We start from the raw sequence: 13,115 nt of genomic DNA on the forward strand, positions 1-13,115 counted from the left end.
GCAATGTCATTATTTATGTTCCGCTCTACAAGAAAATCTAGAGAAGATATTGAGGCTAACAGGAATTGCTGGATTTTACTACCTAAAAGAGATTAATGTAACCTCAGTGTCAGACACAGACACTTGATACTTACAGGCTTGCACAGACAGAAGCTGTCCAGAAGCCTGGGTTCATTTCTCAAAGATCCGAATGTCCTCTAAATAGGCAGTTTTAATGTTAACTTTGGTTTTGCTGAGAATTGTTCTCATCCAGAAATTGTCCTCGTTTTTTTCCCCCTGCTAACTGCTGGGGTGAACTTTGAATGTGGAGCAGTGAACTCCACAAGTGGCAGCATGGTTCCAGATCCTTGGTGGTGGCAGCATGGTGGGACAGGAGACATCTATCCAGCTCTTGTGGTGTTGGACTCCTTTGCTTTAATGGAGCTGCAGGAAGTGCTGTGTGCTAAGAAGGGCAGTGAGCTGGAGGAGCCTTTTCAGCAGTAGGCAGCACAGCTAAGCTCAGTGCTGTCTGCCTATTTCCCTGTCTCACCCTTATTTCAAGCTCTTCTGTAATCTAGTGGTAAAATCTATGTCAGGCATGTTGGCAGAGAACTACATATGTGAGAGAAGTCAGTCCTCATTTGACATTTGTGCAAGAGGTGACAAAACCCATGCTTGGACAGCAGGTATTTATGAGCCTAACGCAGTGGCACAGACCACGCTTGTTCTTGGGCAATAGGGAAAGTATGAGTAAAAATTTTCATGTCCCAAAGGAGCCCATTAGTTTTGCTGCCTGACCTGTTTTTGGAAGCAAGGTTCGCTTCATTGCTGGCCTTGATCAAAATAAGTGAAAACTCCCAGCTCCAGTGGTTGGGAAAAGCACAGGAACTGTCAACATTACTTCTTCCTTCTTGCTATTATCTTTATGACAGCTTGCTGCTAATAGTCTGCTTCCAAAACTCTGTTTATGGCATTGACAAGAAAAGAAACAATTTGCTTAAGTAAGGGAAACTGGTGTTGTATCTCCTAATATCAGACACAAAGCTGAGATGGAGTCAGGTGCAAAAAGAAATAGGTTTTTCTCATGCAGGAACGTACAGGTAGAACTCATTTCCACAGGGTGAGAAGGAATGATCTAGAGTTAAAGGGCTTGTTTGGTGTTTTTATGCAGGAGAAATAAAACCATTTTGTGCAATAGTGAAAATTAAATATCAGGTATTCTCTCCCCCTTTATTTAGATAGTGTAAAATAACTGGTAACACTGTGTTTGGCACTGCTTGCTTCGAGTAATTCAAGGGTTCTGTTAACTTTATAATGAAATGCTGAAGGGCTCCTGCAAGATATGCAAAGGGGGCTGCACTTGGAATACCCAAACTGTAAGCAGCTGATGTAAATTGGCTTCGGGGAATCACTTCCATTTACCCTACCTATGAATCTGGCCCAGTGTCTGTGCTTGTTTTACCCAAAGGGGAAAAAAGAAAGGAAAACAAAAAGAAGAAGAAAAAACAAACGAGAGCTTCTCAAGGGAGTGTTTGTCCAGCAGCATTCCTGCTGTGAGCCGGGGTATCCACACCCTGTGCTGGGCTGCGAGCTGCTCCTCTCTTCCTGGAGCCTGCTGCTGCCTGGCGTGACTCCCATTGAAGTATGGGTCTGCTCCTGCTCCTGCTTGGCTGTGCCACTGAGCAGGCAGGACAGGGCAGGGGAACAACAGAGCCACCTAAACGTGTTCTCATTGTTCCTCTTTGCTGTGCTCCTGGAGCAGCTTTAAACTGAAGAGGGTATTTTGGAAGGTTTGTTACATAAACGGATGAGCGGTCCACGTATCAAGTCGACTTTAATATCATGTTAAAGGTCTGAAGTGGAGTAGAAAGTACAGAGCTAGTAAATGCAGTTAAGATTTAACCTCCATCCTGCTTCCACCCAGTTCCAGGTATAGAGATGGCACTGCAGGAGGAGGAGATTCCTTTCCAGAGCAGACCACTGAAGTCCAGCAGTGAGCTCCTGTATTTGTCGCAGGACCTCTTACCCTCTACAAGTGAGTTGCAGTAAGCTTAGTTGCCTTTAAGCAATTTTAAAGCTGGCAAAGTGATAAAAACACCCAGTTATTTGTAGTCTTCCTGGTTTTTGTTATTTTATCTCACCACCACAGAGTTGTTCAAACATGTGTTTATTTAGTAGTATTTAACCATTTTGGAGTCCTTGTAAAATTCCTGAGGCACCCCAGCTGAATGCCAGGGGTGCGTGGAAGCACTGGGACACGTTGGTATGGCACAAAGACACTGGGCTCGCAGCACAAGTGCAGAGACTTTCAAATGAAGGGGAGATCTGAGGGCTCTGTTGCCATTAATACCAACTGAAGTGAGTGTTAGCTCCTTTCTGCTGGCTTTGAAGCTCTTATTTTGAAGGTAAGAGAGTTAAGTTAAGGGAAATATGCGATGAGGGCTTCTGTCTGTTGCAATGCATGTTTTATGGGACATGAGTTCAGAGCAAGTAACCAGGGATTTTGTCCTTTTCAGAAGTAAGTACAACGTTGGTGTCCTTTACCTGTATTTTACTTGATCTACTATTTCATTTATTTGCATGGTTTCACTTAGACAAATAGGTTTTTTTTTTCCATTTTCATGCATATTTCCACACAGATGCTGCACACAAGCCTGCAAAGGAACCCGTTTCTTTTCTGTGCTGTAAAGGAGGAAAAAGGCATGCAAAGTTCATGCTTTTCTGTTTTTAATTTATTTAATGGGTGCTGAGAGACTGTGACAGGATGGTTTGGTCTGGATGGTTAGGGAGATTTCAATAACTGTATTTTCGTGCCAATGAAACAGGAGTTTGTTTGTTTGTTAAGCTTCTGGCACAAAAACTGTTGCCTACTTATTTATAACCCTTTGGCAGATTGGAACATTGTTTTATCTGTAAAACTGTGCAGATCAGTTAATAAATAAACACAGTCTGATGAATCAGATTAAATAGCAGAGCCAATAACTGCTTGAAGCTGTGGGATAAATCACAGTGAGCTACTAAAGTAATAAAAGGCTGCAGGCAGTACCTAAAGGTACAAATAAGGACCCCAGAGCCATAGCTGTTGTACTCGTGATTTATGCTGCACTCTGGCCTGTGTGCATGATATACAAAGCTGTAGACACTTGGAAGTTGGCACTGATGAGTATATTTGCTAGTCTGCTCTGTGTGCATACGTGTATTTGTGGTCCATTCTAGCCAAAATGTAGAATGGATGAGGTCCTTGGAAGTTGTATATAATCTATTTAACACCACTTGCCACAGAAGAAGGGGCTGAGTGTCAGGAGCACAGCACTGCTCTGCTAGCTGCTGGATGTACAGTGCCATACCACAATAACAACTGGCAGGTAGTTGCAGGTGTCAAGCACCTGTTTTGTGCTCTGGAGATATTTATTGGGAAGACAGGTGTGTCTAGAAAACAAAGGGTGTGTAGGTGTAATGTTTTGCCGTTGTTTTACTGTGTGCTGATGTAGTACAAGCATACAGTTTTGGTGTTTTGCTGCTAGCTGGCTAGGGCTGCTGTAATTGTACGGGGTAGCTGTTGACAGAAATAACTTTACATTGACTACTGCCGTGCAAAAAGTCAGGGCAAAAGGTATTTCATTTGCTGGAGGTTCACAGCATCTTCAACAGCTGTATATGTATTGATAGGCCATTGATTATCTGTGCTAAGAGGCGTTGGGCTCTGAGGTCATGAATTGAGTAAAGTGCACTATCTCTCTTGTTGTCCTGCTGTATTTTGAGTCCACTGGGGGTTCTACAGTGTCCAGAAACATCTGGAAGCACAGACCTATCTGTCTGGACTCCTGCATGACCTGGTGAACCTGTCTGTTCCCACAACCTCATAAACTCTACTATTTGGCCTAAAAGATGAAAAGAGGCATCAGAACCCCATGAGGTCTGCGGTGATCTCTGCATCTCTTTCAGAAGTCAATTATTAAAAAGTAAACCAGCACCTTCTTCTTTCTGAAAATCAAGAAAAGCAAAACATAAGGCTTGAACTCTTCCAGCTGCTGGAGGTAGCAAATAGTTGGAAGAAGGAGCTCCTGTAATGTTACCGGTAATCAGATGAAGTTTTGTCCTTCCTCCCTATCAAGCAATAGGAGGAGGCTTCTTTTCAGTGGATCTGCAGCTTATTAGCAAGCAGGCCTTTAATTTCAGAGCTCTGTTAAAGTCCAGTGGTAGAGCAGAGTACCTCTGCATTTAGCTGCCTCTCCAGTGCAGAGTCTTTGGCACGTACTGCAGGTATTGCTGCTTCTGTCAGAACTGACAAGCATTAAAAGATTGTGGCAAAGTTATTCATAATATGAATATAGAACGGGTTATTTCTGAAAGTCACCTGCACTAAGGTGTCGTAAGTTGAGGTACTCAAGGCTGTGTGCCATGAATTGGTGTGTTTGTGTGCTCTGCAGCCTGCAAACTTATGTTAGGTGTTTACATCTTGTGACCTCTGCGTGCAGGTTGGCTTGGACAATATTGGATTAGCTGTGGGACTTGTTATTTCTGAACTCGGGTGTATGCTGATTATTTTCGGTCTGTATGCACTCTCCTGGGCAAAAAAAAAAAAAAAAAAAAAAAAATATATATATATATATATACAAAAAATCAAAGAGTCCTCATGAATTTCAATGAACGCATTTACAGTCATTAAGCACAGCAGTGAGATGCAGCATCGGTGTGGGAGGCAGTTTCCTTTGTAAAGCTGCGTGCTGCTCAGAGCCAGCATGGGATTAGGTCTCACTTTTTCTTTTAATGAATTTGTTCAAAAGTCTATTATTTATGTAAATATTTTGGGGGGGGGGGCTTTGCAATAGACAGCTCTGGGATGCACAAGGTGTGCTGTTACATTACAGCTGTGAGCTGGATGGACCGTGCTTCGTCAACGGATCTCTGCTGCCTCAGTTCTCTTGTCAACATCAGGTGCTACCCCAGCCCTCTTTTTTTTGTCTTCTGTGGCATTAAGACAAATGGAAAAATCTAAAGGGCAATCTACATTTCTCTGAGCTGATCATTTCATGGCCCAGAAGGATACCGTGCCTGCAAATGGCCTAATATGCCACCAGCTTTTTTCTTTGATTTGATTTTTCTTATTCCCACTTGAACCTTTGCCATACGCCATCCTAAATATTTCCTTCTGCTCTTTAATGTTCACTCCCATATCTAATAAAATCAGTGTATTAAGTCCTTAATTTCTCAATCCAGATATGGACTATATTTTTCTACGTCTTCCTACTTGTGTGAACTCCACCAAATTAGCCTCTGTGTCTCTCACGAAGTGCCTGAATTCATTTACATGCTGTGAGGAAGGGAATTATTACCTTAATCGTATGTATGAATAATTGAAGCATGGGAAATCAGAGTAACTTGCCTGCAGTCACAAAATTTGTAGTGTAACTAAGAATTGAACCCTAGGCTCCCTAGTCCCAACCTAGGGTGTTAATCGTATTTCCTGCTTCAATGTTAAAATTGATCTTGCCACAATAAGCCCCGTTCAAGGCTCCTTTGTGGTAGGTACTTTATTATCTGCAGAGCATCCCCCATCCTGGGCAGCTTCCAGTCTGATACAACGCTCAGTGTAAAAGCTCTATGACATTTTAATACTCCTTACACTGGGATGACCCAAGCAATGAAGCTGCAGTAATGCATTTTCCTGTATGAGCTGTGCTGTTAATGCCTGAGCTGTACACACGGACAAGAAAGAATCCTTCTCCATGCTGTTGCAGAGAAGAATGTGATATCCCAAACAGGGAAGTGTGGGAGTAGTTAATTCTGCCTGCTGAAACCAGGGAATATTTTGCCATTGGTGTTAATGGAGGCAGGGTTTTAGCTCGATGAAGGGCATCGCTGTTCTTAACCTGTTCCGTAGGCCCTTCTCATGCTGTGTGCTTATGGCAAGGTATTACCTGGGATGCCTTGCTATTTCCCTTTGATTTACTTTATATTCTGCTATGCACTCCCATCTCTTTTGAGAACAAAATGCTGTGTGAATGCCTTACAGGCTCTTTCTCTTTCACTGACCTTCTTTTATGACTTAAAAGCAGTTTCCCTAGGCCCGAGTCTGCTTTCTGTCTTGAATATTGACCTGAGTGTTGCACCATCTCATTGTTTCTGCTTGCAGACTTCTCAGCTATCAAAGTTCACCCACGAGGACTCCAGTATTCCTTACTCCTGAGCACTTTGCCTTTGTCTCCTCCTCCTCTTTCCACTCCTCCCTGCACGCAAACATTTTCATTTCACAAGCAAACTCGGTTGCTCTGTGAATTTCAGCAAGTGGTTTACCTGTTTCATGGTAAAAATTCTACTTCAAATTGAAATGTCTTTTTTCTGTATAACTGTCATAATATTTTCCATTTGAGGCTGAGACTCCACTGTGGGTTTTCTGTGCCACATTGTCATCTGTATGAATCTGAGCTTAAATGTGTGGAAACTCTGACGTATAAGTAAGAAAAATAAGGTGTGTTTTTTGTATTCAAGTCAGCTTTTTCGTAGATATGGCCGCTGGGTTTTGCCCGGTGCCCTGGTCTTTCCCAGTTCAATAACAAATGGAAGATTTCTCAAGATTTTGGGCTTGTTTGCATTCGCTGTGTTGTGTCACTTGTATGAGAATGAGTGATGGTAATTTTCTGTCTAAAGGCGATACAGGAATAATTACCCCAAACCAGAAGCTTCCGAAACGTCTCTCCTGGGTGCCACTGCCATTGGTATGATGCCATACAGCGCTGAATGTTGTGTCCATGTGACAGGGTCCTTGCTCAGAAGCTTGGTGAAATCTGCTTCATGCCGAGCAAGCCGAGCCAACCCTAACCCTAACAATTGAAAGAGCAGCCTTTGGTGTGGGCTTTAGAAGGTTCTTGGTGGTTATAGCACTGTTGAATTCTGCAAAGGCCAAGACCTGTGCCCAAGAGCACAGCCGTATGTTTTCAGGGCAACTTTTGACTGTTAAATTTTATTTACTATCCCTTCGCTGACAAAGGCTGAGATGTTTCTTGGCAGCTACGTGGTTTAATTTGGTGGTTTGATATGTGGAACAACATACGCTGTTGAGAAGATCACTGGAACTGAATTCTCCAAGACACATCTACATCTTTATATTGTGTAACACACACACAGAAAAGGAAAAATGTATACCTGCTGGCAATGTTCAGATCCACAAACGCATATTGTTGTCATGAGTTACTTTGATAAGAGTAAAAAGGGGAATTTGTGGCTATTTAAATGTCTTGACGTTTGTCACAACATCCATGTTCCTAAAATCCAGGCTGTGATTGCTTCCCCTGCTAGCTACATTCATCACCAGCTAGATTGTGAGAGCATTGCTGGTGACACAAGCTAGGGCTACTGGAACCTATTCCACCGGGGACTGACTTGATCAAGGGCATAACCCAAGTTGCAGTCGCTTTGTGTAATTTTATGGAATAAATCAGCTTTTCCCTGTGTCACGTCTAGGCTATGATGTAATTGCATCTGTAGAGAAGGGAGAGTCGGGGGACCAACCTTGCAAATGAACCCAAGGGAGTTATATTCAAGTCTGCTGAACTGGAATTCACGAACTCCGCTTTTCCCTGTTGTGTTTGAGCAACTTCCAGTTGTGTATTAGGCAATGTGGCTAACACTTGTCACCTGTTGTTTATTCTGCTAGCTTTTCCCTGGAGGAAGGAGTTCACGTGCTGGAGTATTTCTTTCCTTGGGGAGTTACGTTCCTCAAATCCCATGCAGCCTTTGTCATTAGCTTTTATCATATCTTATGAACCTTGAAAATGGATGGGATTTTGGTAGCTGTCTGTCTGGGATATCACTGGGAAAGCTCAGCCTTGTTGTCCAGGAACAGTTTGTAAAGTAGTTGCAGTGCAAGTAGAAGCAATTTGAAGAGGGTTGGTTAATACCAGCTTTATTTTTTTTCTTATCATTTTTTTTTCTCCTGCAAGCTTGTAAGAGAATATGTTTATCTGTGCTAAATTATAATATATTTAATTAATAGTATCTTGAGTAGCTGAAAGCAATCATGCATTTCCTTTGTATCTTATGGTTCACCTACGATTTTGAAAACCTGCCATAGCCAAACTACGTGGTCTAATTCAGCCCTGCTTTGGGTCTGTTAGCTCAATCCCTTCAGCTGTGTTGGATTTCTTGATCTGACACCAAACTAACAAAAAATTTCCAGTCCAACGTCTTGTCGGCTATGGGTGTCCTCCCACTGTGCCCCCTACATCTCCCCCGAGCACTGAAACAGCCCCCAGGTCTGTCCTACAATGGAAGGAAGGAACCAGTTGCCTAGGGGTGGCAATGTTTGTCTGTCATTAGTCCAGCTTGGATTTCATTTAGTAAATGACAGTGAAAAACTTTCAAAGACTGGGACAAACCCAATAGCAACATACATATTATCCAACCGAGGATATCCTCTGTCTTTGGATGGAAACTAGAATTCTTACCTAAGATTTTCACCTTCTCCATCATCCTTCAGCCAGCTCTGAAAATCTCAGCCTGTGGTGTATTACGGGACTTTGCAGGGCTGACTTAATAGCTCTTTAGTTATTAGAGAATAAACGGTTGTGTTCTTCAAGTTGGAATTATATTAAAAACCTTTATTAGCATGGCTTGGCAAACTGCACTTCTGGCTAGCTTTCTGGCCTTGGGTTAGGCCGTTCTTGTGGTTTCTTAATGGCATGCTATGAAAGGGATGTACTTTATGGGAATCTGGTGCCAGGTTTTGCGTGTGTTAAGAGGCATTTGCCATTTATTCATATTGCTCCTGAGTGTAATGCACACACAGAAGGAATTGGAGTTATATCTTGCGTTCATATGGCTTGGTTTTTTTTTGTACTCAGCTTTTTTTTTTCTTTTTTTCTTTCCTATTATCCCATCTCTTTGAATTACTGGTGACAGCTTAGCTCTGACATATAACAGAGGCCGTTACCAGTGTTACTTTGTTGTCTGGGTTTTGTTTTTTTTCCCAAACCTTCCCTTGGTAATTTTGGCAAAGCTGCATCTCTCAGAGAACTCCTCTGTGCCATGAGATGGGTTTCCCCGGCTCACAGCAGAATTAGGCCACTGGGGCAGCACAGTTTTGTGAAAGCAGCTGCTCGTGCCATGGGCAAAACACCTCAGAAGTTTCTTTCCCACGAGACTTAGTGACACAGAGGCAGTGCTGGGATGTGATTCTGCTGTTTGAGCTGTTTTCCCCTCTTGTAGTCTGTTTGTTTGCTTTACGATCAGCAGGTCCACCTCTTGTTGCTTCTGCAGATACCATGCGTTAGTGTGAACAGCTGATGGAGCCAAGTACCCAGTGGGTGGGAGGTGTGTGTGGGGGGTAAAATGGGGCTGGGAGGAAGGCATGGGACTTGAGTAACCTTTCTGAGTTGTCTTTCCATCTCAAGAGTGGTTTGCTGTGAAGATGCCATGCTGGTAGCACAGGTGGGTTGCTGCGGATCTGACCCTACGTTCTCATTCTCTCCACAGTGGGGAAGCCTCACAAGTGCAACTACTGTGGCCGGAGCTACAAGCAGCGCAGTTCACTGGAAGAGCACAAGGAACGCTGCCACAACTATATGCAGAATGTTGGCATGGAGGCTGCCGGGCAGGTCCTGAGTCACCACGGTGGGTGGACACCATGCCTTGAGGTCTCTTGCATTTGGAGCATGTCTTGCAGGGGTTTTCCATCCATTCTTCCTCCTTCCTTTGTGCTTTGCGTCACTACTTTCTTATCTGTTGCTTGCACTCAGATAGGCAGGAGGAGAAGAGATGGGCTACAATCCTCACTCTGATTTAACAGCAATTTCTTTTTATTTTTTGAAATTGGTATTTCAATTTTTAGATATCTAAGTATGCAGACATTAAAGTAAAATGAAAGGCAAGTAAAGTAAAGGCACCCGTGCAAAGTTACCATAAAAACTAAGGACCACATGCATCCCCTTTCCTCTCCTTGGTGAAAGTGACTGGTACTTTAAAGAGGTAAGGATGGTAGACATACTCAGAGGTCATCATTTCTACTCCTTATAGTATTATATTCTATCAGAAAAAAGAAAAAGTGGATGCAAAAACCTCCAGAGCAACATAAAGTCAACAGTGTTGATGAAAGTAATTATAAAGAAAAATGTTTATGCATTTGCATGTGTTAGTGTTACTATGCTAATGCTTCATGTGTTAATATACAGAAATGCTGAAGATTGCCAAAGAGATTGTTGAAAGCACGAAATGTCAGACTCTGAATTTGTGTTCAAATATTTCTGTAGCTTTTGGTATGGATAACAAGCATAACGTCTGACTGCAAGGTTGTAGGTATATTTGTAGTGCTAAATAATAATAGTTGTTTGAAAGTTCTTTTCGTTCAAAATGAGCATTTCAGAAACTCAGCATCTTTTAACTTTTAAAAGACTTGAGCTTACCTGGTTCTCTTTCCAAATAGTTTGTGAGGAGTTTGTTTTTCTCAGTGCTTTGAGGCCTGCCCAGCTGGGATTAGTACCTCCTTCAGCTGTGTGCTCTCGTTGCTAAAACTGACCTGTGTAACCTGGTCTAGGGAGCCTGCTTTGGCGGGTGGGGTTGGACTAGATGATCTCTAGAGGTCCCTTCCAACCCTGACAATTCTGTGATGCCTTCTGTTGCTTGGATCTGAACACTTGGACTGGCCTCTGGAAACATGACAGAGGAACTCTTGCTCTACCCTTTAATACCACGATGTGCAGAAAAGATGGACGTGGGGATGTTCTCATTGCTGCTGGCATCCTGCTCTTAGGGTGTAGGTGACTGTGCTGGGTCTCAAGCTATTGTGGCCAGTGTTTCAAATCAGTCTAAATGATTGTTGCAGAGGTTAATTCCAGTAAACTTGGGCAGCCCTTTGAGAATTGGGAGTTTTTCAAGCATTGCACTCTAGTTGATCGAATTATAGGCGTGCTGCAAATATTTACTTTGATTTGAATTATCTTTGCCTTGCAGATGGCTAGATCACCTGACCAAAGCCACAAGGGGAAGCAGGGAGAGGCTGGGTTTCAGCGTGTGGCTAGGAATGCACAAGTTCCTGGTGCTGGGTCTCCATCCTCTCTCTGAACTGCCTGTCCCTGTGGCTGGGTCCTGTCCCCAGCTCTGCACAGCGGCTCACTTACGTGCTGTCTGCTGCACGAGAGCTCCCTTGATGTTGTTGGCCATTCTCAGCTAAGCAGTTCTGGCCCTTGACGTAGAAATTAGTGTGTGGTCTCCTAGCTAGCGGTGTGCTGGGGGTGATGAAAGCAACAGCCTCTGAATACAGTGTATCTGATGCTTGCATCATCAAACAGGGGGAAATGTTGAATGCCAGCTGTGGATATACTCATATGTATATTCCCCTCCATCTCCACAAAGCAAAAAAGCCCAGAGAAATACTTAAAGTGGAGAAGAATACTCTGTTTAGGAGAAGGAGAAAGGAGCTTAGCTGTAGGCTGCGAGAGGCTCAAAGGCCAACTGCAAGTACAATGCACAATGGCCCTGTGTCCTTCCCTCTTGCTTAGTTGCTTAAAATGTAGTTAAAATGATTGTCCCATGGGATACTTCACACCAGGCTCCGTGGGAATGTATCCTGTCATTTCTCAGTGCACACACTCGTATACTTTTTAGAATAGCAATATTGTGAACTTAAGAAAGGAAATTAAGGGTGATGGAGTAATACTAATTTATACCAGCTGAGACTTAACCCAGTGTCTGTTGTCTGTGCACAAAAGTATTTATCAGCAAAACACATGCTGGGCAACTTTTTGATTTTGTTTTGGTTTTGTCCTTCAACCCCAATTCTTTCCTCACTGGAAGAGCATAGGTTTTTTGTTTTTTTTTTTTCAACAGTGTGTGTGGTTTCTTATAAATGAGGAAGAAAAAAACTGGAAAGTGTCCCAATGACCCTAACACTGATGTCTTCAGGAAAATAAAGACTTTGTTCTGGAGACCGTACAGGTTTGAGTATTGAGAGTTTGAGCTTAAAAGCACCATTTGGTGTTAGCTGCAGTTGAGGACTTCAGCTATGTCAGGAAGTGAACATCCAGGAGCACACCTTGATTACAGAGTGCAAGCATCCCTTAACAGAAACATTTTCAGTCTTGGGCTTTTCATGGGCTGGATGCATTGGTTTTGGATTGAAAGTCTGCCTGTGGTGATACCATAATTTCATAGGTTAAAAGAAATAGTGGTATCAAAGCTAGTTATGACATGTCAGCTGTTCTTTGGTAGCTCCTACCACCAAAAATAATGAAGTACACTGAAATAGGTTGCAAAAGGAATTGCACATGAGCTTCTACCATGAAGTAGCCAAACTGTAATTTATATAAATAATTGTTGCTTCTGCATGATGGGTTTGTGTTTTGTTTGTCTTTAAGAAATAATAATATAATAATAATGATGATGATGCAAGCTGGACTACTTGACCTTTGCCTGCATCTTTTTAAACGAAAAAGTAAATTAATGCACCTAGAGTTGATAATATGACCCTTCACTTAACTTTTTGGGTTCCTAAGGTGTGATATGTTTACCTGTTTGGTCCAGATTTTCATGTGCTTTAAACAGCTTCAGGAGCCAGGCTATTTCCAGCTCTTTCCCAGGAAGTCTGTGTAACAAAACGCATTCTGGTAACTTTTGCTCACCATAACTCTAATAGTGGTGTGATTGACTGATTATGGAGTTGTGTTCTGAGTCAGGAAAAAGAGCTTGTAGCATAAAACATAGAAAAGAAGATGTTTTTAATGGTGATGGTTTTAGTCCTAAGAGTCCAAGTAGAATTTTTGCCTGATATAGAGAACAGATGTCTTATTTAGCACTATTCATTTTTTTGTGGAAGAAAGGTTTCATATTCCGTATAGGAAATTTTGCACACATATGCCCAACAGTAGAATTATTCTGTTATTAATCTTCATAAGAAATACATATGTCACTAAATTTGGGGTTTAATCAGATAGCTATGAAAGCAATTAGGCTTTTGATGGATTTTGTGGGCAAATACAATCCTATGAAGGCAGCAGATCATCACATGAGATATTTAGAGCCCTCTGCACCTCCTTAGGTTCCCACTGCAAGTCTTATGCATCTGGCATGCCAAGAACTGGAGATTCGTGAAGTGGCATTCGTGTCCAAACCTGTCCATCACAGTGAGGACAGCCGTAGATGCT

The 13,115-nt window shown here is 42.5% G+C and overlaps 1 protein-coding gene across 13 annotated transcripts in view; it reads left to right on the top strand.

Annotated features, from left to right (window-relative positions):
• IKZF2 (IKAROS family zinc finger 2) overlaps nucleotides 1-13,115 on the top strand; it is a 102,908-nt gene that overhangs the window by 81,466 nt on the left and 8,327 nt on the right. For 12 of the 13 annotated variants that reach the window (XM_065751280.1, XM_065751289.1, XM_065751284.1 and 9 more), the window contains one exon: nucleotides 9,454-9,591. In XM_065751280.1, coding sequence (XP_065607352.1) covers nucleotides 9,454-9,591 — 138 coding nt within the window. Of the gene's footprint in view, nucleotides 1-1,903; nucleotides 2,015-9,453; nucleotides 9,592-13,115 lie in introns of all 13 variants that reach the window. The other variant, XM_065751294.1, reaches the window with a different exon arrangement.

The sequence above is a fragment of the Cyrtonyx montezumae genome, unplaced genomic scaffold (genome assembly GCF_038088225.1).
Source record: "Cyrtonyx montezumae isolate F1298 unplaced genomic scaffold, pur_monq_1.0 scaffold_7, whole genome shotgun sequence".
Taxonomy (NCBI): domain Eukaryota; kingdom Metazoa; phylum Chordata; class Aves; order Galliformes; family Odontophoridae; genus Cyrtonyx; species Cyrtonyx montezumae.